Source organism: Suricata suricatta, chromosome 15 (genome assembly GCF_006229205.1).
Source record: "Suricata suricatta isolate VVHF042 chromosome 15, meerkat_22Aug2017_6uvM2_HiC, whole genome shotgun sequence".
Classification (NCBI taxonomy): Eukaryota; Metazoa; Chordata; class Mammalia; order Carnivora; family Herpestidae; genus Suricata; species Suricata suricatta.
Genome location: NC_043714.1, coordinates 21,891,277 through 21,917,287, shown reverse-complemented (window position 1 = coordinate 21,917,287; position 26,011 = coordinate 21,891,277). Strand labels below are relative to the sequence as shown.

The 26,011-nt window shown below is 35.5% G+C and overlaps 1 protein-coding gene across 7 annotated transcripts in view; it reads left to right on the top strand.

The window, feature by feature from the left end:
- STAU2 (staufen double-stranded RNA binding protein 2) overlaps positions 1 to 26,011 on the top strand; it is a 294,518-nt gene that overhangs the window by 126,174 nt on the left and 142,333 nt on the right. For all 7 annotated transcript variants that reach the window (XM_029923407.1, XM_029923405.1, XM_029923406.1 and 4 more), the window contains 3 exons: positions 1,893 to 2,030; positions 11,185 to 11,316; positions 24,224 to 24,284. In XM_029923407.1, coding sequence (XP_029779267.1) covers positions 1,893 to 2,030; positions 11,185 to 11,316; positions 24,224 to 24,284 — 331 coding nt within the window. The remainder of the gene's footprint in view (positions 1 to 1,892; positions 2,031 to 11,184; positions 11,317 to 24,223; positions 24,285 to 26,011) is intronic.

Here is a 26,011-nt window from a genome sequence, read left to right as displayed (position 1 = left end):
GTTGCAGTATCAGTGGTTGAGAAGACTACCCTTTCTCTAATGAATTGCTTTTCTACCTTTGTCACCATATATATGTATGGGTCTGTTTCTGGGTGTTGGTGGCTTCGTTGATCTCTCTGTCTATCTTCCTTCCATTACTACACATAGTCTCTTGATTCCCATAGCTTTATAATAAATCTTGAAATCAGGCAGTCTGAATCATCCAACTTTGTTCTTTTCTTCAAAGTTGTTTTGGTTATCTGTCTTTGTGTTTCCACATTAATTTTAGCACTAATTTATTAAGTATTACAAGAAAAGGTATGGTGGGATTTGATTGTGACTGCAGTGAATTGATAGATCGGTTTGAAGAGACTTGACATTTTAAGAATATTGAGTCTTCTGATCCATTAACATATGCCTGTCCATTTATTGAGATCTTGATTAATTTCAGCAGTGTTTTGTCATTTTAGTGGGCTTTACATAAAATGTGTCATACTGTATTCTCTGTGCTTGCTTTTCTTGTCTTAAATTTTTTTCTCTGAAATTCACTTATTTTGAGGCATGCAGCTATTCTTAATTCATTTTCATTGCTGTATGCCATTCCACTGTATTAACATGCCATAATTTATTATTTTATTGATGAATTTTGGCTATTTTCAGTTTTTTGCTATTTCAAATAATGCAGTTATGGATATTTCTATACATATGGGCTGGCACATATGGGAAACCATTTTCTAAGGGTATATATATATATATATGTCTGTGAATAGGCTATTGGTTTTTGGCTTTACTAGACATTTCCAAATTGTTTTCCAATTTATTATCAGCAGTGTATAAGGATTTTTTTTGTTTACTTATTTTGAGAGAGAGACGGAGTGAGTGGGGGAGGAGCAGAGAGAGAGAATTGCAAGTAGGTTTCATGCTGTCATCACAGAGCCTAATGCAGGGCACAAATTCACAAACTGTGAGATCATGGCCTGAGCTGAAACCAAAAGTCAGATGCTTAACTGGTTGAGACACGCAGGTGCCCCTAAGGGTTTTTTTTCTTTTAAGTTTATTCATTTACTTTTTTAGTAATCTCTACACCCAGTGTGGAGCTAGAACTCACGACCCTGAGATCAAGATTCACTCTTCTGACTGAGCCAGCCAGGCACTCCAGCAGGGCATAAGTTTTGTTACTCGTTATCCTCACCAGTTAGGGCTGTCAGACTTCTTAATTTTTGCCAAATAGATGAGTGTGAAATAATCTGACTGGGTTTTTGTTTTTCTGAGAGAGAGAGGCAAGAGTGCATGTGTGTTCAAGAGTGGTGGTGGGGCAAAGGGAGAGAATCTCAAACAGGCTCCACACCCAGCACAGAGCCTGACACATGGCTCAATCTCATGACCCTGGGATCATGCCTGAGCTGAAATTTGTAACCACCCGAAATACATAGGCACCCCCATTTTCTGAGTCTTAATAAGATTGATTATCCTTTCATATTTTTTTCTGATGTTAAAAATCTGTTTTGCCCATTTTTCTTTTATATTGTCTTAGTACTTTTTAGGAGTTTTTAAAAAAATATATTTTGGATACTGGATGAATCTTTTTTTAGTTACATGTATTACAAATATCTCTTCCCAGTTCATGGCTTGTCTTCTTTCTTTTTAGTATTTTTTGATGAGCACAAGTTGTGAAGCAGACTTTACCCAACTTATCAATAATGCCTTTGACCCCAAAATCCCATAGAAGTCTTACTTTCAGATCCATTCCATGATTTACCTTTATAAATTTTCATCAATGACTCTTCGGTTACGTTATCTTCCACAGTCACAGTTTTGGGGTGCAGAGGATGAGGGGAGAATCACTGTTTCTTAAAGGATTTAATAACAAGTTTTACAAGCATATTTTGAAATTTTCTCAAATTATTTTTTAGGCTGGACCAGAGTATGGTCAAGGAATGAACCCCATTAGCCGCCTGGCTCAAATCCAACAGGCCAAAAAGGAGAAGGAGCCAGATTATGTTCTGCTTTCAGAAAGAGGAATGCCTCGACGTCGGGAATTTGTGATGCAGGTATTTTTAACATCTATATTAGAAAAAAAATTTTGTATCTACTGAAAAAAATTAGAAACCCCCAGGTTGGAATAGAGATGTGGGGAAAGGCAAACTAGTAACTAATAACACTCCTTTCTTCCAGGCCCTCCTACCACTTAGCTAAAACATTCAAGTGTCAAGGACATGTTAGAATAGACAGTCTGGGTTTTTGAAGGGCCTGTGAGTTCACACAGGTTATTTACCACGGAGCATATAATTCAGAATGCCTATCTCTAACTTATGTTACACTTTGCAGCCTGGGGCTGTTAACTACTGGGACTAGGATACAGATGGAATTAGAAACATAATTTAGAAGATAGATATAGTAGATGGAACAGGGCCAAGAGCATGAGCTTTTGGGTTATCAGGAGAATTAGAAGAAGAATGCTAGTTGGTGAGGACTGAGGGACTCAGAATTGCTGAGAGATTTAGGCATTTAGTGATTTAGAGGTTTCAGATTGAGGCACATGCCTAAAACGCCCTCCTTTTATTTATTTAAAAAAAAATTTTTTTAACATTTATTTTTATTTTTGAGAGAGAGCATGAGCGCTTGAGTGCAAGTGGGGGTGAGGGCAGAGAGAGGAAGACAGAGGATCTGAAGCAGACTCCATGCTGTGAATGCTGAGCCCAGTGTGGGGCTCAAACTCATGAACCATGAGATCATGAGCTGAGCCGAAAATCAAGAATTGGTCACTTAACTGACTGAGCCACCCAGGCGCCCCCCTCCTTTAAAAAGTTTACGCATTCATCTTCATTTGCCAACTCAAGCCCCAGTAGTAAAGAAACCTTTAATTCTTCTTATGCAGTTTTCAAACATACGCAGAGGTGGATATACTTAATTAATAGTTTAATACAAACAATAATGTAATGAAATAGGAAAAGCATATGAGGAATATGCCCAGCTTAAGCACAACAATTAAGATTTTTGCCACACTTACTTCAGCTATTAATTTTTCTTTCTTCCTTCCCTCCCTTTCTTCCTTTCTTGAAGTATTTCAAAGCTAGAATCTAGCCACATATCATTTTAGCCTGTGTACTTAGTGTATATCTCTAAAACATATAGAAGTTTTTCTTTGGTGTTCTTACATTAGGCATGATTCATACTCATTAGAATCATCTAATACCAGTCTACATTGAAATTCTCCTCACTGTTCCCAAATTGTTTTTGTTATAATTGTCTTGTCAAAGCTACTTTCTCCAGTTAGACCCATAGATCTCACTTTTAATTAATCTGGTTAAAACCAACAGGTATTTGTTAAGTGCTGACCATGTGGCTGATATTTTGGCACTAATACATAGTATCTCATATTGGTTCAATTTTCATGCATGTCTAAATTTTACCTTCTTTCCCAATTTATAATCTCCACATTTCTTTATCTCAGAGTACTTAATATAGTATATGTATATAGTATTATCTTAAGGAACCTTTGGTGTGTATTTGCTGCCTTCCTGCCTGATTGAGAGCTAGTATCTTGGGGCTTCTGCTGGAGATGTAAACTTAGGATGGGAACCTCGGTGTCCAGAGACGTGAGGATGCCTCCGTGGTAGCAGGCACATTACAGTCTGGTTGTCATTAAAACCTAGAACTGTTTTATTCCAGTAGTTTTACATTGTAAAATATAGGTACCATTTTTCTTTTTATATGCTTAGCTTTAAAGAATTCAAGGAAGTATTTTTTGAACTCCAAAATCTGAGGGGGGGACAATCACCTAAAATTTAGACCTGTGTTAGGAATAAAAACTGGCTTTGACTTTATTAAACAATTGTTTTTTCCTGTGGAGTATATTGAGTACCCCTTTTGCAAAAGGAATTTAGAATGTCGAAGGCCAGCTTCCATTTTATGGGTATTCATAAACATTCTCGTCGAATGGGAACATTTGGCTGTGCTTTTAAATGTTTTCACACTGAATTCATACTGTTTTTCTCCCTTCTGGGAGCCTCAAAGGATTAATTATAGTATTGCAGCAACTTTATCAAAGTAAAGGCTTTTGTATAAACTACTTAAGCAATGTTATCGTTTGTTATAATTGAATGTGGAAGTAAAGTATCCAGAGATAATATGCTCATATTTATCCATCACTAAATCTTAAAAAAATAAAAAGGTAAGTTAGTGTGTTATAAAGTAGATGCAGGTACTTTACTGTATTGATTACTACACAAAATCTCTGATGACATTATTGGGGTGTTTATTTCTAGAGCATATTTCTTAAAGCTTTTTATTTTTTTAGAAAGAGGTATTTTAAATTTTCAAAGAGAAAATAATGACAACTACACCAAATTGTATATCAGCACATTCTATTATTATATATCATATGAATTAATTTTTCTACCTCTGATAAAGATCTTCAGGTTTTTAAAAAGTAGAAAGCAAATTTTATCAATTTAATTTGGTTTTTTACCTTAATGTTTATTTATTTATTTTGAGAGAGAGAGAGAGAGCAGGGAAGGGGCAGAGAATGAGAGAGAGAAAGAATATCCCAAGCAGGCTCTGCACTGTCAGCATGGAGCCCAGTGCGGAGCTTGATCCTCCGAATGGTGAGATCATGACTTGAGCTGAAACCGAGAATCAGACACTTAACTGACTGAGCCATTCAGGTCTCCTATTTGTTTTTTGTTTTTTGTTTTTTTAAGAGAGAGAGGAGGCACAAGTGAGTGAGGGGCAGAGAGAGAGAGAGAGAAAGAGAGAGAGAGAAGTGGGGCTCATGTTATTATTACCTGAAGTGGGGCTTGAGCGCAGCCAGTGAAGGGCTCATGCTCTCCCCAGGTGGGACTGGAGCTCCCATGAAGTGGGGCTCAAACTCGTCAACCCATGAGATCACAGCCTGAGCCGAAGTCAGATGCATAACTGACTGAGCCACCCAGGCGACCCCATCAATTTTATTTGTGACTCATTGAAAGTGAATCAGTTAAATCTTTGGTAAATGCTATTTTAGAACTATTTTTTACTTTTTTTGAGGACATATTTAAATGACTTGTGTAAAGATAAAAACCTGGAAGTCTTTTTTTTTTAAATTTTTTTTTCCATTTATTTATTTTTGAGGGGCAGAGACAGAGCATGAACAGGGGAGGGGCAGAGAGAGAAAGAGACACAGAATCTGAAGCAGGCTCCAGGCTTTGAGCTAGCTGTCAGCACAGAACTAGATGCGGGGCTCGAACCCACAAACCTTGAGATCATGATCTGAGCTGCAGTTGGATGTTCAACCTGCTAAGCCACCCAGGCACCCCAAAAAATCTGGCAGTCTTAAAGTCATTCCATAGCAAAATAATTGAGCTTCTTTGTAGACAAATTAACATTTTAATGTAATAATATTATTTGTATAATTTAAAAATGCTGTGAATACTTACATACTTGCTTTTATAATTATGACTTTGTTTTTTGAATGTTCACTATGTTAGCAGGGAATCAGAGTCCTTCAGCACAATCCTCTTTTTCCATACTAGCAAATAACTCTGGAACGATTACCTGCAATCCTTTGAACCATGCCACCATATCAGCTTGTGTGAGGCAAGGGGTGGGAAAATGGGAAAAATGACTCTGGAAGTACCTGTTCTAGAAGTAAGCCTTGAAGGTGGCAGTAGAGGTCAAATGGAAAGCTAGCAGATACAGGTCCAACGTGAATGTTGAGTCAGGAACTGCCTTACCCAAGAGCAGGAGACTGGAGTCAAAAAGCATCAGGCCTGGGTAGATAAATGAGATTTAGAGATGAAGCAGCAAAAGAATTGGATGAGAGCTAGTGAGGTTTATGTACCATATCAAAACAGCTGAAGCATTTTTTTGCTGCTGACTGATCTTGCTTCCATTTACTTTGGCAAGTCTTTTGACCCTCAGAGCAGTAGAGGAAGCTTCTGACGTAGCTGGCCTACTCTGTTAGCTAGCAAACATTCCAGCAACAACACAGGCTGATGAAGCTGGGAACTGACCAAACACTGGAAAAAATAACAGGTAGCAGAGGTCTGGCTCTAGCCAGGGACTCCAGCTCATTATAGCTAGGGCTTGCTATGTTCAGGTCAGATGCAGGCTAGCACAGATATGGGAGATAGTGTGTGTTCACCCAGCTCCAGGGATCTGCCGTGGACAGTATTTGATCAGTGCTTCTGAGGGAAGTCCACAGACTCTGCTGATATGTCATAATGTGCTGGCTTCTAGTTTCAGAAGAAAGAGCAATGAGATGTTTCTTTTTTTTTTAAATTTTTTTTTAATGTTTTCTTTTATTTTTGATACAGAGAGAGACAGAGCATGAAAGGGGGAGGGGCAGAGAGAGGAGGAGACACAGAACTGGAAGCAGGTTCCAGGCTCTGAGCCAGCTGTCAGCACAGAGCTTGACGCAGGGCTTGAACCCACAAATGTGAGATCTGACCTGAGCCGAAGCCGGAGGCTCAACCGACTGAGCCACCCAGGCGCCCTGCAATGAGATGTTTCAAAGACAGTGCACAGATTTGAACTGTAACATTTGTGATAGTTGCTATAGAAATTCCATAATGAATACATTTTCAGTGTTTCATATAAACAAGAGCAATGTCATTTAGTTCATCTTGACTTTCTTTAGCATGTATTTTGCATATTGTTTATATTTAACTTTGTTTTTTTTTAACCCTATGTGTTGGCAGTTCTTGGTTCACTGAAGCTTAAATGTAGTGATGGAAATGGTGACACAAATCAAACTTAAATAATGGTGGAAGAATAAATGGCAAGCAGTACACAAGTGGGGTCCCAGATGGGAACTGATATGTTCTGAGACAAGTGAAATAGCCAGTTATGCTTTCACAAGAGCCAAAAAAGAAAACCATGGTAGAAGTGTCATGTTTTATATCGGAAAGCTGGATTAGTTGTACTACACAGCAATTCATTGCTAGTACATGACACAGTGTATTATAATTGTGAAATTTTATTAAAGTGGCATGCAACTATTGAAGCTAATTTTTTTAAAACAAAGCATAGTGACATCAAATTTTCATTTATAGGTTGCCTGTTCAGCTTTCTCATTCATTTTTCTACTTGCTTTAAAAAAATTGATTTTGGGGTGCCTGGGTGGCTCCGTTGGTTAAGCATCTAATTTCGGTTCAGGTCATGATCTCACGGATCATGAGTTTTCACAATCTCACGGATCATGAGTTTTCACAGTCTCATAGATCATGAGTTTGAGTTCTGTGTATGTCTCTGCTGTCAGTGCAGGTCCTGCTTTGGATCCCGTCTCCTCGATCTGCCCCTCCCCCACTCATGCTTACTTACTCTCTCTCAAAAACAAATAATCATTAAAAAATAAGTAACTTTAAAAAAATTAATTTATGGGGCGCCTGGGTGGCTCAGTCGGTTAAGCGGCTGGCTTCGGCTCAGGTCATGATCTCACAGTTCGTGGGTTCAAGCCCCGCGTCGGGCTCTGTGCTTGACAGCTAGCTCAGAGCCTGGAGCCTGCTTCGGATTCTGTCTCTCTCTCTCTTTCTGACCCTCCCCTGCTCGCACTGTCTCTCTCTGTCTCTCAAAAATAAATAAAAGACATAAAAAAATTAAAAAAAATTGATTTATTAGAATCTACTATATATTCTGGAATGTATGTCTTTTTCAGTTACATAGCCTTTCAGATCTGTAGTCCGGCACATTATGCATTGTGCCACTGGCCGGTACCTTACATAGCCTTTTAAATATCTCTTCCTGTGTTGTGACTTTCCCTCCCTCCCCCCCAATTTTAGTGATGTTCTTTTGAGGAACGGAGTAATTATTTTTTTAAGTTTATTTGTCTGGTTTTGGGGATGGGGAGAGGCAGAGAGAGAGGGAGAGAGAAAATCCCAAACAGGCTCCGTGCTATCAGCACAGACTTGAAGCTGGGCTTGATCTCACGACCAGAAATCATGACCTGAGCTGAAATCGAGAGTTGTATGCCTAACCAAATGAGCCACAAGACACCGCCAGAAGTAACTAATTTTAATGCAAATTTATCTGTCTTTTTCCTCATGTTGACTTTATAAGTGTAGAGATCCAGAAGAATAATGCCCCCACCTAGTTTTCCCTCAAGAGGATCTTGAATGTTCTTAGCACTTTTCAGTTGCATATAAATGTTGGAATCAACTTGTCAGGTATTATAAGAATCATATGTGGGATTTTGATGGTAATTCATTGAATTTATAGGTCAATTTGAAGAGAAGTGATATCATATTGAGTATTCAGTACATGAGTATGGCATATCTCTATTAGGTTTATCTTAATTCTTTTCAGTGTTTATATTTTCTATGTGAAGTTCTTAAATATCATAGGTATTTGATTTTCATTCAGTATAAATGGTATCTTTTAATAATTTTCTACTGGATTGTTGATGGGATATAACAGTGCAGTTGGCTTAGAGCTCCTGGGTGGCTCAGGTCGTGATTTCACAGTTCGTGGGTTTGAGCCCTGTGTTAGGCTCTACTCTGATAACTCAGAGCATGGAGATCTGCTTCAGATTCTGTGTCTCCCTCTTTCTTTGTCCCTCTCCCTACTTGGACTCTCTTGCTCTATCAAAAATAAATAAACATTAAAAAAATGCAGTTGGCCTTTGTTACTACAATATACATAGAAAACTTTACACTCTTATAAATTCTTACAATTTAGCTATAGATATTCTTGGAATTCCTATATAAATATCATATATCCAAATAATGACAATTTGTTTTTATACTTCTAATTCTATGGTTTCTTTCTTGTCTTATTGCTCTGTCTAGGATTTGTAGTAAAATGTTAAATACTAGTAAAAATAGAGGGCATCCTTTCTTGTTTCTAATTTCAAAATTTCAGCAGTAAGTATAATTAATGTTTGTTGAGGTTTGCGATAGGCTTTTTGCAAAGTGCCCTTTATCATATTAAGGAACATCCCTGTTTTCCTTAGTTTGCTAGGAGTTTTTATTGTGAATGTATGGCAAATTTTATCACATGCTTTTGCTCCATTTATTAGGATGATCATATGTTTTGTCTCCTCAACCATTAATATAGCAGATTCCATTAACTGATTCTGTTTGAGTTTCGAATGTTAAACCAGCCTTGCATTTCAGGAATAAACCTAACTTTGTCATGATTTTTCTTTATATATATTGCTTTGTTCAATATACTATTATATAGTCTAAACTAGCAGTTATATTTGGGAATGAAATTGGTCTGTAAATTTTCTTCCTTAAATTGTTCTTGTTAGGTTTTAGAATCAAACTGATAACCTCATTGAATAATGGGGGACTGATTTCTCTTTTTCTTTTCTTATGTGAAATTTTGTAAGGTTAGAATTATTCTTCCTTAAATAAGAACTTGCTGGAGAAGTTCTCAGGAATTTTTTCATGGAAACATTTTTAATTATTGTTTGAATTTTTTTCTTTTAGTAGTTATAGAGCTATATGGGTTTATTCTGTGCCAGTTTTGGTAATTTGTCCTTTTCAGGAATTCTTCTGCTTTCTCTAAATATTCAAAAGTTTTTAGCCAAAATACTCAATATCCCTTATTATTTTTTAATTCTACAGAAGCTATAGTCATCTCCCATTTTCATTATTTGTGTCTTCTCTTGCTTTTTCTTGATCAGTCTTAACTTTGGTTTGTCATTTTATTGGTCTTTTCAGGGAACCAACTTTTGTATTTTTTGAATTTCTCTTGTATTTTTTTTTTCCTTAATTTCCCACCATGTCTTTATTCTGTTTTCTTTGGATTTGTTTTGCTCTAATGACTTTTTGAGCTGGATGTTTAGGTCATTACTTTCCTGCCTTTCTTTAAGCTTTTAAGGCTGTGTATTTTCTTTTAGACTTTTCTTTAGCTGCATTCTTCAGGTTTTGATATATTATTTCCATTATTATTTATTTAAAATATTTTCTAATTTTTATTGGGATTTCTTCTCTGCCCATAGATTATTCAGACTGCATTGTTTCATTTCCAAAATTGTGCTTATCTTCTTTCTTTTTTTTTTATTTTTTTAAATTTATTTTTTATTTTTTATTTATTTTTATTATTTTTATTTTAGTTAACATACTGTGAAATATTGGTTTCAGGAATAGAATTCAATTTTCTATCACTTTTACAAACAATATCCAATGCTCATCACAAGTGTCCTCCTTTTATCTTCTTTCTTGTTTGCTGCTTTGATCGCTTATGGAGACCAATGTATAAATCAAATACCACTATAGTGTATTTTTTATTTCTCCTTGTAATGCTATACTTTTTGATTTCTTTTATTTAGTTTTTAAAAATTATTTATTTTTTTCCCTTTTTGGTTTCCAATATACTTTTTATATTTGCATTAGCTCTTGGCACATGCATCATAGAAAATGTCTATGTGGATATGAGATGGCTGATGTATATTTAAATACATGTGTGTATATGTATATGTGTATGCATCAGTTATTTGCAAAAGGTAATTGTGGAATAGTTCTAATGACAAAAAGCTACTGTTTCCTGACCAGTTATGATTTATTATACACTGTAGTTTACATACATTTTCTTATTTAATTTTCAGAACAATACAATGATATAGATGTATTACCCTTCTTTTACTGATGAGAAAACTGAAGCTTAGAGATGTTGAGTAATTTGAATCCGTTCATACAGTTAAGAAGTAGTAGAATTGAATTTCATACCCAGTTCTGACCTGGAAATCTTTGTTCTTACCCACAATATTGAATTAACCTCTGTATATTAATTTTTCTCAAAGAACTACTTAATATAAACCTTTGTGAAGTTGGGATGCAAAGTAAACGTTGTTTTGAATGGCACCACCATGAATTTCAGTCTTTTAGTGTATTAATTTAAATCAGTAATGCTAAATGTAGTAATAACCAATATAAACTCTGTTATAATGTGAATTTTATTTTTTGTTTATATAAATATTTTTGTTTTAAAAATTAAATAACATAGAACTATGTAAGGAAGTAAAAATCATTTAAGATTCTGTTGCCCTGGGATAAACCCCCATTGCCTTGTTGACGACCATATTGTCATACTTTTTTCTACATATATTTTCACTTGTGTATATAATTGTATGTAATCGAGGTAGTATATTAATTGCTGTTTTCATTTTGGACTGAGCTTTATAATTGCGAATGCTAGAGAGCATAACACATTGCTTTTTGATGGTAAGGAGTTCCTGTTTACCAAAGCAATTACCATCTATTTCTTACTTTGATCTTACAGGTCAAAGTAGGCAGTGAAGTTGCTACTGGAACAGGACCTAACAAAAAGATAGCCAAAAAAAATGCTGCAGAGGCAATGCTGTTACAGCTTGGTTATAAAGCATCCACTAGTCTTCAAGATCAACTTGATAAGGTGAGAGTTAAGTTTACATGTGCATATACCTGTCCTGTCGGAATATCAAAGTGATGAGCAAATCCTGTTTTTTGACTCTAAGTACTCTGTTATCTAGTATTAAGGTAGAAGTCAAAGGCAGCACTCCATATCTTTAAAGATAGATTCTTGGTACAAAATAACATCTACTTATGGGGTGTTTTATGTTAATATTAAGGTGAAATATTAACTGTAATCTTATAGTTGGCATATACTAAAAATTGTATATATATATTTTTGTATCATTTTATTTTTTATATAATACCAACTGAATAAATTTTAGCTTATTTACTAGTAGTTTTTGCCACATAGCCATAGTTTTAGTTTGTGCTTTTTAAAGAACACAGACTGTTAGCCTTCATTTCATTTCTGGAATTCAGCTGCAAATACTGGAAATAAAGATCCTGAGTTGTCCCTTTAGGGCAGGAACTATACTGGACAGGCACTCTATAAACTAATTTTTCTATTTACTTTAAATTTAAAGGTAAACTCAGAGGGTGTTTATTTTCTGCCAAGACTTATGTTCACGGTCCCCTATTTCTTCTGCAGCAGTTAATGACATCATTAACACCTGCCCCTGTTGCAAGAGAAGCAGAGAACCCCAAATTCAGGACTTGGCAGATAATTTGACAGGAACTGGCTTAATTTTATTTTGTATTGTCATTTTATCTGTGTACATGCAGAAGTTATTTTTATTAATATTTTAATAAGTGAAAACTCCTAAAACTAGCTTAATAATTATTTCTATCAAAAACAATATGCTTTTTTTCATGCTATTTTCTCATATAAGGATTCTGTTTTTAGAGATATTTTCAGTTTCTACAGGAAGACATTTCGGAAATTCAGAGTAAAAACAAAATCATGTATTAAAAGACGTTTAGATATACTTTTGTTTTTAAGACAGCTGTGAATACCTAGGCAATTATTTTGAGTGATTAAGAATTATTTTTCTGTGTCGTATCACTAGAGATTTCAATTCTGTTTTTATAACCTGGCTAGTCAATGCTTTTTATTCTTTTAAAAGTATTTGTAACCTGAAACCCAACATGTGTTCAAGATTCCGTAGTTCTTATATTATGTATATGTTGTTTTAACTTAACACATTTATATTGACTTAAAACTAGTGAGTGATTTATAAAAATACATCAAAATAAATCTCATTGACGTATTTGTATGAAATACATGTGAAAACAGAACAAAAAGTCAGCATTAATTTTATTAATTTGAAAAACATTTTTATATGCCTACTGTCCTATTGGTCAGGGTTCTCTAGAGAAACAGCCCAACAGGATGTGTATGTGTGTGATTGTGTGTATATGTATGTGTGTATGTGTATATACATATTCATATATCACTCACAGAGACTTATTTTAAGGAATTGGCCCCTGCAGTCGTAGAGGCTTGGTCGCAATCTGAGGGAAAGGTCAGCTGGCTAGCGAATCAGGAGTTAAGTTTGAGTCCAAAGGCATTCTGCTGGAGATTTCCCTCTTGCTTCAGGGAAGGTCCACCGTTTCTTCTAGTTTGTTCTTCAACTGATTAGGCCCACCCACATTATGGAGGGAGATCTACTTTACTCAAAGTTCAGTGATTTAAATGTAAACCTCTTCCAAAAACACCCTCACAGAGTACCCAAAATAATGTTTGGTCAAATATCTAGACACCAAAATCCAGACAAGTTGACACATAAAATTTTCCATTACACCCAGCTAAAAGCCAAACACTTATAACCAAAGGTAACAAGGTGAGTGGAACCTGCTCCCTACATTCAAGAAACTAACCCTGTAAGTGTTAACAGTGAGGAGCTTTACTCATATAACAAAAATTGTAGTATTCTAGAACCCTACAGAACACAAAGATGAATTTGAGACCATGGTTTTTATGCGAGTTAAAGAGCTTGAGGAATTATTAATTTAAGATCTGACTATGAAGGTGACATGATATGGTATGCATTCTTCAAAAGACAATCGTATAAGTAATGTAGTGAATGTATTTGAGTAGGAGGAGACTGAAGGTAGAGGAGCCAGTTAGGAAGCTAGCAGAACTGTTCAGGTAAAAGATGCTGAGGGTCCGGACTCAGGCAGTGGTGGTAGAAAAGAGAGGGTAAAGATGCCACAGGTATTTCTGAAGTGTAAGTGATATGCTTTCAGTACCAGATAATATGCATGGGGGATACAAGAATGGGAGAAGGAAAGGAAACCTGTAAATAGAGGAGAGAGTGACTTTAAGAAGTAGGTGGTAGGCATATGCTGCAGGGAGATCAAATAAGGAAAGGACTGAATGCACTGATTTGTCAATAAAAAGATCTGCAGTGAATGTGGCAGAAGCAATTAAAAACCTGCAGAACAGTTTTTACAAAGTTTTTTTTTTAAGTAAACAAGATATGTACATGGGTAAAAGAATTCATAAAGCATTAAAGAATAAGTAGTCTTACTTCACCCTGAGACCATTCATTGGCTCTTAAGCTCTCTTTTGTATACATCTCCCACAATGAGTTAATATTTGTACAGCATTTAGGATACCGTCTGAAATATAGTGAATGTTATATAAGGATTTGATAAATAGAAATAAATATCCTTACAGAGATATTCTATGCATATATATCTATTCCCCACTTTATTAAAAACTTTAGATTTATTGAGATACAGTTCAGTGAATTCTGACATGTGTGTACACATTCACTAACCACCACCATAATTAAGATTTATAATATTTTTGTCACCCCAAAAAAGTTCCCATTTGTAGTTAATCTCTTCCCCTTTCCTTAGCCCCTGGCAAGCACTGATCTAATTTCTGTCTCTATAATTTCACATTTCCTGAATGTCATATAAATTGGATCATCCGTTAGGAAACCTTTTGTGTCTGGCCTCATAATTCTGAAATTCATCTGTGTTGTTGCATTTCTCATTAGTTTATTCTTTTTTTATTGTTTGTTATTGTCTTATTCTTCACCAGCATTTGGGCTCTTTCCAGTTTGAGGTTATTATAGATTAAGTGGTTGTAAACATTCATGTATATAAGTCTTTATATGTGTGTATTCCCTCTTGTATATTCTTTATGTATATATTTGTATAATAAGAACATGTTACGGCTTTGTTAAGAAACTGTGAAGATGTTTTCCAGAGAGACTGTACCATTTTGTATTCCCAGCGGGGTGTTTTGAGAGCTCCAATTACTTCACATCTTTTCCAGTTCTTGGTATTGTTGGTTTTGACAGCTTTGATCGTTCTAGTAGGCATATAATGTTATCTCATAGGAATTTTATTTGCATTGCCCTAATAACTAGTCATGCTGAGTATCCTATCATGTATTTATTTACCATTCATATCTCTTCCCTGAAATGTCTGTTCAAAGTTTTATCTTTTTAAAAATTGCATAGGTTGCTTTCTTACTAAGTTGTAAGAGTTCTTTACATATTTTGGATACAACTCCTTTATCAGATAAAGAACTTCCCTGCCTTTTCCTTCCCTTCTTCCCTGTCCTCTCCTTTCTTCCTTCTCCACATAGGTTATCCAGTTGTTCTAGCATCAACGGGTTTAAAGATTAATGCTTTTTCCATCAAATTCCCTTAGGAGCTTTGCTGAAGATCAGTTAACCACATATTTGTGGGTCTGCTTCTAGGTTCTCTATGTTGTTCCATTAATCCATATGTCTATTCTGAAGCTATTACAACTGTATTTGGACTGTAGCTTTTTAGGTAAGGTTTGAAATCAGATAAAGAACTCTTTCTTTGTTCCTTTTTTAAAAAACTGTTTTGGCTAGTCTAGAGCTTTTGCATTTTCATAGAAATTTTAGAATCCCTTTCTCCCAAGGAAAAAAAAAGCCAGTGGGGAAGTTTTCTTTGTAATTGTATTGAATGTATAGATCAGTTTCACACAAATGGTATCTTGATATTGAGTCTTCCAGTCCATGCACTGGTCTCCCATTTATTTAATTTTTTAGAAGTATCTCACAGCAAACGTTTTGTACTTTATCATAGAAATATCTTAAACACTTGTTATGTTTGTCTCTAAGTACTTCATGTTTTGGGATGCATTATCAATGGTACTGGTTTTTAATTTCAATTTCCAATTCTTCTTTTCTAGTGTATAGAAATACAGTTGGTTTTAGGTATTGACCTTGTAACTACAACCTAGCTAATCTGAGTTATAAATTATAATAGTTTATTTTGTAGATTGGGATTTTCTGCATTGATGATCATGTCATCTATGAATAAAGACAGTTTTATTTCTTCCTTTCTCATCTGTATGCGTTATCTATTTGTTTTGCTTTATTGCTATGAACAGAACAACTGATAGAACAGCTGGCACAATACTGAGTAGAAGTAGTTGACTGTTGAATAGGAAGGCAGATATCCTTACCTCACTCCCCATCTTAAAAGGAAAGTCATTCGGTCTTTCGCTCTTATAAATACATGATGATTGTAGGGTTTTTTCGTATATACTCTATCAGGTTGATATTTCCTTGTATTCCTGCTTATTGAGAGATTATTTCTTGTTCCTTAATTACCACTGCATGTTGAATTTTGCCAAATGCTTTCTTTGCATCTATTGATATGTGGTATAACTTTTCTGTTTAGTTTGTTGTTCTAGTCAGTTTCACTGACATTTTTAAAATTTATGTGATATATTAAAAAATTACCATTTTAAGCATTTTAAGGTGAATATTCTGGTGGCATTAAGTACGTTCACAGTGTTGTATAACCATCACCACTGTCTACTTTCAGAACATTTTCATCATCCCAAATAGAAGCTGTACCCCATTAAACACTGATTCCTCATTCTTCCATCCACTCATCCCCTGGTAACTTCTGTTCTACTTTCTATTTCTATGAATTAACCTTTCCTAGAAACTTTCTATAAGTGGAATCATACTGTATTTGTCTTTTTTTGTCAGGCTTATTTCATTTAGCATGTTTTCAAGATTTATTTGTGTTGTAGCATCTATCAGAATTTCATTCCTGTTTTAAAAATTTTTTGTTTATTTATATTTGAAACAGAGAGAGAGTTGGGGAAGGGCAGAGACAGAGAGAGAGGCACAGAATCTGAAGTAGACTCCAGGCTCTGAGCTGTCAGTACAGAGCCCAATGTGGAGCTAGAACTCACAAGCCATGAGATTATGATCTTAGCCAAAGTCAGATGTTTAACCAAGTGAGCCACCCAGGCACCCCAGGATTTCATTCCTTTTAAAGTCTGAATAATATTCCATTGTATGGATATATCATATTTTGTTTATCCATTCATCTGTTGATGGACATTTTGAGTTATTTTCAACTTTTGGCTATTGTGAGTAATGCTGCCATGAATATTTGTGTACAAGTATCCATTTAAAGTCTCTACTTTCAGTGTTTTGAATATATACTTAGAAGTGAAATTGTTCGATCAAATGGTAATTGTGCATTTAATGTTTCCAGGAATAGCCAAATTCTTTTCCATAGTGGCTGTATCATTTTATATTCCCACCAGTGATGTACAGGGGTTCCAATTTCTCCACATCCTTGCTAACACTTATATGTGTGTGTATCTATGTGTATGTAAAGGTTTGTTTTTGTTGTGTCTTCTTTTAAATGATAGCCATCCTAATGGTTGGGCATTGATTGCTTTTTGAATGTTGAACTAAGCTTGCATAATTGGCATAAACTGCACTTGATCATGATGTATTACCTATATATTTTATTTTTTAATGTTTATTTTTAAGAGAAGAGACAGAGCATGAGCAGGGGAGGGGTAGAGAGAGAGGGAGACACAGAATCCAAATCTGGCTCCAGGCTCTGAATTGTCAGTACAGAGCGCAACACAGGGCTCGAACCCATGAACTATGAGATTATGACCTGCGCTAAAGTCAGACACTTAATCGAGTAAGCCACCCAGGTGCTCCTACCTATGTTTTTATATACTTGTGGAATAGATTTGCTAATATTTTTTTAAAGATGTTATGGCTACATGTCTGATCTATTTTTTTCTTTCGTTGTTATATCCTTCTTTGTTTTTAGCATCAGTATGAGGGTAATGCTTCTCATATAATAAATTTGGAAGAGTTTGGTAATCTTACTTAACTTTTGGGTAGAATTTACCAGTGGAGCCATCTGGGGAAGGTTTTCTCTGTGGGAAGATTTTAACTATAAATTGAGTTTTAAAAAATAGCTATGGGGTTTATACAGACTATCTACTTCTCCTTGAGTGATCTTTGGCAGTTTGAATCTTTCAAGTTTTATCTAAGTTGTTGAATTTATTGGTCTAGAGTTGTTCACAACATTTCCTTGTTCCTTTTAATAGCTATAGCATCTGTAGTGATATTCCCTCTCTCATTCCTGCTATTGGTAATTTGTTTTCTTTTTCTCTTGATCAGTCTGGCTAGGAGTTTATTAATTTTTGATCCCTTTCTTTTCTTTTGTCTTTTTTCATCTCTTCATTTCTCCTCTTTTTTTCTTTTCTTTTTTTTTTTTTTGTTTTGTTTTGTTTTGTTTTTGTAATAAGAAAGAGAGAGTGTCAGTAGGGGAGGGGGAAAGGGAAAGGGAAAGGGAGAAAGAATCTTAAGCAGGCTCCATGCCCTATGCAGAACCCAGTAGGGGACTCTTTCTTACCACCGTGAGATCACGACCTGAGCTGAAATCAGGAGTTGGACACTTAATTGGCTGAGCCACTCAGACACCCCTTTATCTTTTTCGAACAACCAGGTTTTGTTTCATTGATTTTCTCCATTTTTCTATTTTCAGTTTTATTGCTTTCTGCTCTTTATCCTTCTTTCACTGGCTTTGGGTTTAATTTTCTCTTCTTTTTCTGGCTTTGTAACTAGAAGCTAAGACTGTGGATCCAAAAACTTTCTACTTTTCTCATGTAAGATTTAATGCTGCATACTTTTCTTCAAGCTTTGGTTTAGTTCTGTCCTGTGAATTTTTGACAAGTTGAGTTTTTATTTTCATTCAGTTCAAGATATGTTATAATTTTTTATTTGACTTCTTTCAAGTCCTATATCCCTTCTGACTGTCTTCTTTTATTGTTAGTGACTCCAGTTACAAATTTGGATTTGTCCACTTCTTTCAGTTTTATCAGTTTTGTTTTGTGTACTTTGAAACTATGTTGTTAACATATATATACATTTAGCATTGTTATGTCTTTTTGATGACTTGGCCACTTTATTATTTTAGCCTTGATAATATTCCTTCCCGTGAATTCTGCTTTGTCTTGGTATTAATATAGCCATCCTAGTTTTATTTCGATAAGTGTTTGCATGAAATATTTTTCTCCCATCATTTGGCCTGTGTTTTTACATTTAAATTGCTTTCTTTTAGAAAACATATAATTGGGTCTTGCTTTTTAAAATCTAATTTGACAGTCTGTGTTTTAGTTGAGGGTAATTAGGACATTTGCATTTATTGTAGTTATTGATATGGTTGCATTTAAGTCTACCATCTTACTAATCTCTCTTCATCCATTTATTCTCTGTTCACTTTTTTCTCCTTGACCACTAAGATTTTACTTTTCTATGTCTCTGTGACCTCCTATTTTAATTATACCGTGTATAGTTACAGACACCTCCTATTGTGGTCATACATTTTACTTGTATATTTAGCATAAAGATCAAAATTTTTTGAGTTTTATTGTTTATTGTTACTAATTATGCTTTATATAGTCAATTATCATTTTATGTGGTAAAAATCAGAAAAAAGTTGTATATTTACCCTCATTTTTGCTATTTTCAGTACTCTTCATTTATTTGTGTTGATCCATATTCATGAATACATGTTCATTTGTGTGGATTTCTTTCTGGTATTATACTCCTGCTGATTGAACTTACTCTACAACTACTTATATGTATAAGACTACTGGCGGTGATTTCTCTCAGCCTTTGTTTGATGAAGAAGTCCTTATTTCATCTTTACTTTTGCAAGTTCTTTTTGGTCAGATATAGGATTCTGGATATTTCTCTTTATTTCCTTACAGAAATCTTCTCTTATTTATGATTTCGTTTTCTATGGTTTCAGTCACCCCCAGTCACCTGCAGGTCTGGAAACGCATCAGAAGGTTAATAGTTGCCTAACTCCACATTAGAATGCCTATGTCATTCACCTCACTTCATCTCCTCATGTAGGCATTTCATCATTTCACATCATTGCAAAAATAGTGAGTATAGTATGAGAAGATACTTTGAGAGAAAGACTACATTCACGTAACTTATTATAGTTGTTTTAATTATTCTGTTTTCTTACTGTTTTTATTGTTAATCTCTTACTGTGGTAATTTATAAATTAAACATTGTCATAGGTGCGTATGTATAGGAAATAGCATTGCGTATACAGGGTTGGTTACTATCCGTGGTATCAGGCATCCACTGGGGAACTTGGAATGCATTCCCTGTGGATAAGGGACACAACTCTACTTACAAAGATCTTGTTTCATTGTCTTGTGATGCATGTAGCTTTTGGTGTCATTTCTGCTATAATTCTTGCCTGCTCTTTCTTTGTCAGATATTTTTTCCCTCTGAAAGCTGTCAAAAATTTCCTTTTTCATTAGTTCTCAGCAGTTTGACTCTCATGTGTCTAAATATGATTTTTTTCTTTTTTCGTTTGCCCTTTCTCCCTCTTTCTATCCTCCCTTTCTCCTCCTTTCCTTCCTCTTCTTCTTCCATTTCTTCTCCTTTTTGTCTTTTTCCTGCTTAGTGGTCTCTGAACACACTATCTGTGCTTTCTTATAATTCAGTTATTTTGTCAAATTCTCAACTATTATCATTTCAGATATTTCTTATTTTTTGTTTCTTCTCTTCTGTGGAGTTTCCAGGTACACATTTGTTAGATCATTGGTATTATTTTATAGCTTTACTATTTTTTGTTCCTTTTAATTTTTCACTTTTTTTTTTCTGTGTTTCAGTTTGAGTAATTTCTATTGACTTATCTGCAGTTTTACTGATTATTTTTCAGCTGTATCCATCTGTTAATGATGACATCAGCATTCATTTTATCTAGGACTCTCCCCAGAATTTCCATTTGCTTTTTTTTGTTCTGTAGCTTCTATCTCTCTGTTGAAATTTCCCATATGTTTATGCATGTTGTCTCTTATGTTAAATCTTCTATCTAACCTGATAGTCCTAGGTATTGTCAAGTTTATTTCTTGTCATTCTAGCATCTGGGTCATCTCTGGGTCCTATTTTATTGACTTCTTTATCTTCTGACAGTGGGTTGTTATTGCAGTTTTGGATGTCTCATAATTTTTTAATAAATGGCAAACATAGTGTATTGAGAAGTCATGGAGGCTGAGTTAGTATTTATGTTGAGAAATAGGCATGTCTCTTCTGTCAGACTATTAGTGTGGAAGGTGGCATCAATCTTGTCAGTAGTTGAGCTCATTTTGAGTTTTGTTGCTGCTGTCATCACTACTGACTTCAAATTCCTTCAGCAGTGGTATGCTGTCATCTTACTTTGTGCGGGGTGAGGTTCAGGGTGGGTTTTTCCTGAGGGTTTCTGCTCCGCCCTTACATTTCAGTAGTCCTTCTGCGCTGCGCCCAGGGGTGAGGGCTATCTGTACACTCTGCAGTCAGCTGTTGGTGCTTATCACTTGAATATGAATGTGGTGGGTATGGGGACATAGTTCTTAATTGTCTTGCTCAGCCTCGTTCTCAGGCAGACTTTGTGTGCCTGGGTATTGAGGTGGATTTTTATCAGTTTCTGCTTTCTTCCCCATGGTAGCCAAACTTGACTTTGGATCTGTGGGTGCACTTGGGTGCAGGAGAGTGTCCTGTCCCCTCGTCAGCCTTTTTAGACCTCTGCTTTATATTGGTGCAGGGCCTTCTTTTTGGAGGATTTTCTACCCCTTTTTTCCAGGGGCAGGTAGATTTTGCTTCTACTCCTTTTCCAGAAGCAAAAAGTCTTTGCCTAAGCCTCTGGAGGCAATAGAATTTCTTGTCTCTACCCCAGAGGCAGTTGAGATTTGTTTCTCCCCTTTCTCTCGTGGCTTGAGCTTTTTGCTTTGTATAAAAGAAAAGTCTAGAGATGTGTGTAAATCTCCATGCTTTCCTCTCGTGGCGGAAGTTCACCAGCTGCACCCCTGCTCCTCTTGGTGAGGCTCTCCCTGGTTTCCAGCTGTTCCTCTGATTGTCTTCCCAAGTACTCAGGACAGGCCCATGGAAAAGAGCTTCTGCCAGAAGATCCTGGTTTTTCTAAACTGCTGTGCTAGTCCACACTCAATCTTTTAGAATTTATTGGCATTTCATGTGCTTTCTTCTCACCTGCATTTACAGCATTCATCTCTTCCTTCCGTGCTCCGCCAGTGTTGGAACACTTTGTGAGCCTTGCCTTTTCCCAGAGGGGTTTGCCACTCTAGAATTCACTTCATATTCGTGCTTTACAATCTCAGATCTGATGGTTCAAGACAAGTTGTGATTTTTTATGTTCTCTGGTGCTTTCTCATTGATGCATTTCTACATTCTAAGGAAAAGTGGAACATTCTTTACACCTTTTCAAGGTATACTGTTCTTACATCTTGATTTTCTTTTCCACTCAGATGTTGGGATTTCACTCATATCTTGGAGTTTGTTCTTTATCAACACATAACTGACATATGCTTCATTCTTTTTTTTTTTTTTTTTGAGAGAGAGTGCCAGTGGGGGAGATGGGCACAGGGAGAGAGAGAGAGAGAGAGAGAGAGAGAGAGAGAGAGAGATTTTCAAGCAGGCTCCACCCCTAGTGCAGAGCCCATGACCTGAACCGAAATAAAAAGTTGGATGCTTAACTGACTGAGCCACCAGGCACCCCTTCACTCTTTTTTATATTTGACTATTATATTGGTCAAAGTAATACTCCATATGTGTAAAATGTCAAGATTTATTCAAGATTCATTGTATAAGTGTTCAAGATTTATAATAAAAAACCATGCTGTGTCTTCCAGTCCTTCTTCAAAATTACTTACTTTGGCTATTGTATTTTTGACTTCCTAGAGCTCTTCTTCATTCTCAGAATATTCCTTTTTATAGTCTCCTAGTCTTGTTTAGTGGGTATAATATTTCTTTTATGGCTCTGGGAACTTTGAAATTTTTTAACCTTTATTGAAAGTTTTATCCTGTTCCCTGTGTTACTTCTGCCCTTTTTTGTAGGTCAGAAGCCTCGTCATTGTCTTCTGAGGTCAAAATGAAGAAGGGCACGGGGGCGGTCTTCTCTTCCATGTTTCTGTCCCCACATTTGCAGTATGGCTTGTCGATCCCCCTACAGCAGTGCCTGGTGTTCCGAGTCTCTGTTTTAGCCTTTTCTAAGAGGACACCTCTCAAGAAGTCTGCCTTTTTGGGGTCAGAGAGGTGACCTGGGGATTTCATAGCACTTTGAAAGACTTCCAGACAGTCTTTCTGTTGTCAGGCTCTTCCAGCATTCATCTTTAGAAGTACCAGGGGTGCTTCTAATTCCTGGGGCTTTCTGGGGTCCTGGGGCACAAACGAGTTTACTCTTTTGTAAGGTCTTAGTTGGCTTATCACTCTTCAGAATAGTTTTAGCCTATTCACATCTGCTAGGTCAGTTACAGCCTGTGTATCTGTTTCTCAGGTTCCAGACTTTAGTAGACTTCTCTCTTCTGCTATTGACTCCTTTCATATTCTGTTTGGAGGATATGTGGGCAGAAGACAGGGAGAGAGAGTTTATGGATTATTGGGTTATCAATTTAGAGATGTTTAAGGAGAGAGAGAGATTACTCCTTTTGTTCATCCTGTTATGTTTAAGCAGAGACCTCACAAAGGCAGTTTTCTTAGAGTGTTGGGGTAGAAATCAAAGAGCAGTAGGATTGAGAGTTAGTTGATGGTAAAAAATTAGACTTAGGGAATATAATCTAATATTTAACCTTGGTTATAAGTAGAATGAAAGGAGGAATGAAATGCTAAATTTATTGTTACCAACTTCATTTGAGCCCTCTTCTACCTGAGAATCTGCATTCTTCTGATCTGCCTGCTCTTCTTTCCCTTGGGTGACTCATTCCTTACTGTACTTTCTTCAAACTTCTAGTGTCCCTCAGTGGTCTTGTCGATCACTCTGTGTAGAGCACAGAGAATGTGGAACTGGGGTCTCCCCAGGTCTTCCATCAACTTCCATCTGCATTTGCAAACATTTACTCCTCCTCTGTCCTTTCACAGTGGTAATCTGTCTGCTAGAATTGTATTTCATGTATCTATGTGGAGTTAATTTATCCATTTGAACATTGACATCTGATAATTTAAATATAAAATGCTGATTATAATAGGAATATATTTCCTCCCCCCAGAGTGCTTTATATCAATAACACCAGCCCCACACACAGAGAACATAACCAGTTAAAGACACTTACTAATTTGACTAAAATACTACTTCAAAATACCTTAGTTTTACTATCTAAAACAGAGATCAAATCATTTGACAGAAGTTAGGATATTACAGGTTTTACTTAAAGTTTGGGCCTAATTTTCAATTTTCTGTATATGTCGCTAGCAATATTGCATGACCCTTGTCATAGAACTTTTACAGAACAGACACAGTAATATTTCTATTATTAATTTGACCTCAGGAGTAATTTAGTCACTTTAGAATTTGTGGTGATTATTATTGTTTACTGTTCAAAAAAGAATTGTTTACTTTTTAACCATCTAGATAGAGCCCATGTTGTATATAATACATGTACTGAATATGGGGCTTTCTTGATTACTTAAGTTGTAAATTTAGACGAACAGATAAAAGCAGGAGACACAAGATTTTCATGTAGAAAGGAAGAAATGATACTGTTCATACTAGTTATTTATTTTTGTGTCCACAGTCCTGGAGTCTGAGAGGGAGAGAATAAGCAGAATAATTATGTGAGAGACTTTGGCCCTTGCTTTAATTGATTGGTTAACTTTTTCTTTTTGAATACTGTTTCTCTGGGTTTAAACAATTGACTTAATCTTTCAGACAGGAGAAAACAAAGGATGGAGTGGTCCAAAGCCTGGGTTTCCTGAACCAACAAATAACAGTAAGTTTTCACTTTCATGTTAACTACACTCGGTTAACACTTGGTTCATCACTGGTTCAGTAATTAGTCTGGCACCGGGTATTTATTGGATCTGTTTGGGCCAGAGATGTTGTGGGGAAGACAAGGAACTTGTGGTGTTTGCTTTCCTGGAATTGACAGAAGACATAAGCACTGAAGTTCTTAGCATGGTTTTGCCATTGCAGACATAATACCATCTACTCCACATGGTAATGATCTGATTTTTAAGTTGTTGTCATTGCAACATTGTTATAATACAAAAGAATCAAAAACGTAAAGCAATTATCTATAAGTCCATTATACTCTAAATCGACTGTTTCATGTTTCAGTTCTTTTTAGGTACACACACATTTTTATATAATTATAATATACATGAAAGTTGGTACTGTGTTTTCATTTAACATAGAAATGAACATTTTCCACATTGTACTGAGTTGTTAAAATTTTTAATATTTTATTAAATTTACAATAAAATTGTGAGCAATCTCATTCCAATTATAGTGTTGTCAACACATAAAAATCTACTCCAGTTTATTTCTTTTTTTAAAGGCACATGAGCAAGTTGTGGAAACACATTTGTTTTTCTTTAACTTCCTCCTGCCACTCCTCCCAAATGGTATCTGTTGTCCCTGATGTGACCATTTTATTGTAAATCAGTAAAGCCAAATAGCCAGCCCATGAAGACCCTATGACATGAAGTCCTCAGTGACGCCAAATTTATCTCCTTTCTAACTTTATTTCTGTTCCTTACAACCTCTGAAAGCTGACTAAGCTTCAATATCTCAGTTGTCTAATGAACGGTATTCTTTGATATTAACAGCTTATCTCTTGATGTATAATAAAATTAGCAGCAAACTTTTATCAAAGCATTCTTATGAGAATTGAATTCTTGGGTTGTCAAAACTAGCCTCTTTAAAAGAATATTTCAGTGAGGTAATTGTATTCATGAGTTACTTTCTGGGAATAATTCAAATAATTTACTGTGATTGAGCATTTGGTGTATATATATATGTGTGTGTGTGTGTGTGTATGAATGATGAATGTGATAGGCTTATTAGCACATAACTCAAAGAAAAAAAATGGATTCAGTTCAGGATTCTCTGAGAGTTTGTATTTAATTCATTTGATTTTTGAATATACAGGTGTATAATTATTTGGTACAGGATTGTAAGAAATATTAGATTGATTATAGTTTTATATAAAGTACTTAGCATGATATCCATTTCCTAGTAAGCACATAGTGATTGCTGATTTTCTTCTATGCCTTCTCCCTCCCTTTTTAAATAAAAATCACATAATTCTTTGTAGGCTTATCAAAAATTCCATGCTTACCCTTTTCATCTGTCAGATGTTTTTTCATGTACCAGGTGACCAATATATATGTAGTTTATATTTGAATAGTTAGTTTTGGCACTAGCTATTTTTTCAAAGAATATAAACATTATACATTTGAATATAGAAATCAGATAGTTATTAACTTAATAGTTTTAACATGAAATCACATGATAACCTCAAACTCCATCATTTAACAGTAACATTTTGGCTCTTACCTTTATGTTTTTGTTGATTTTTTTAAACGTGCTAAGGGGTTTTGGGACTTACAAGTAGGGAAAAGAGATGGCACAAAGAGGCCAGTGAGTTTCAGTGATCAGAAATGTGTAAGAATGCATAAAAGATTTGCTTTAGTCATAATGTTAGAAGTGATAATG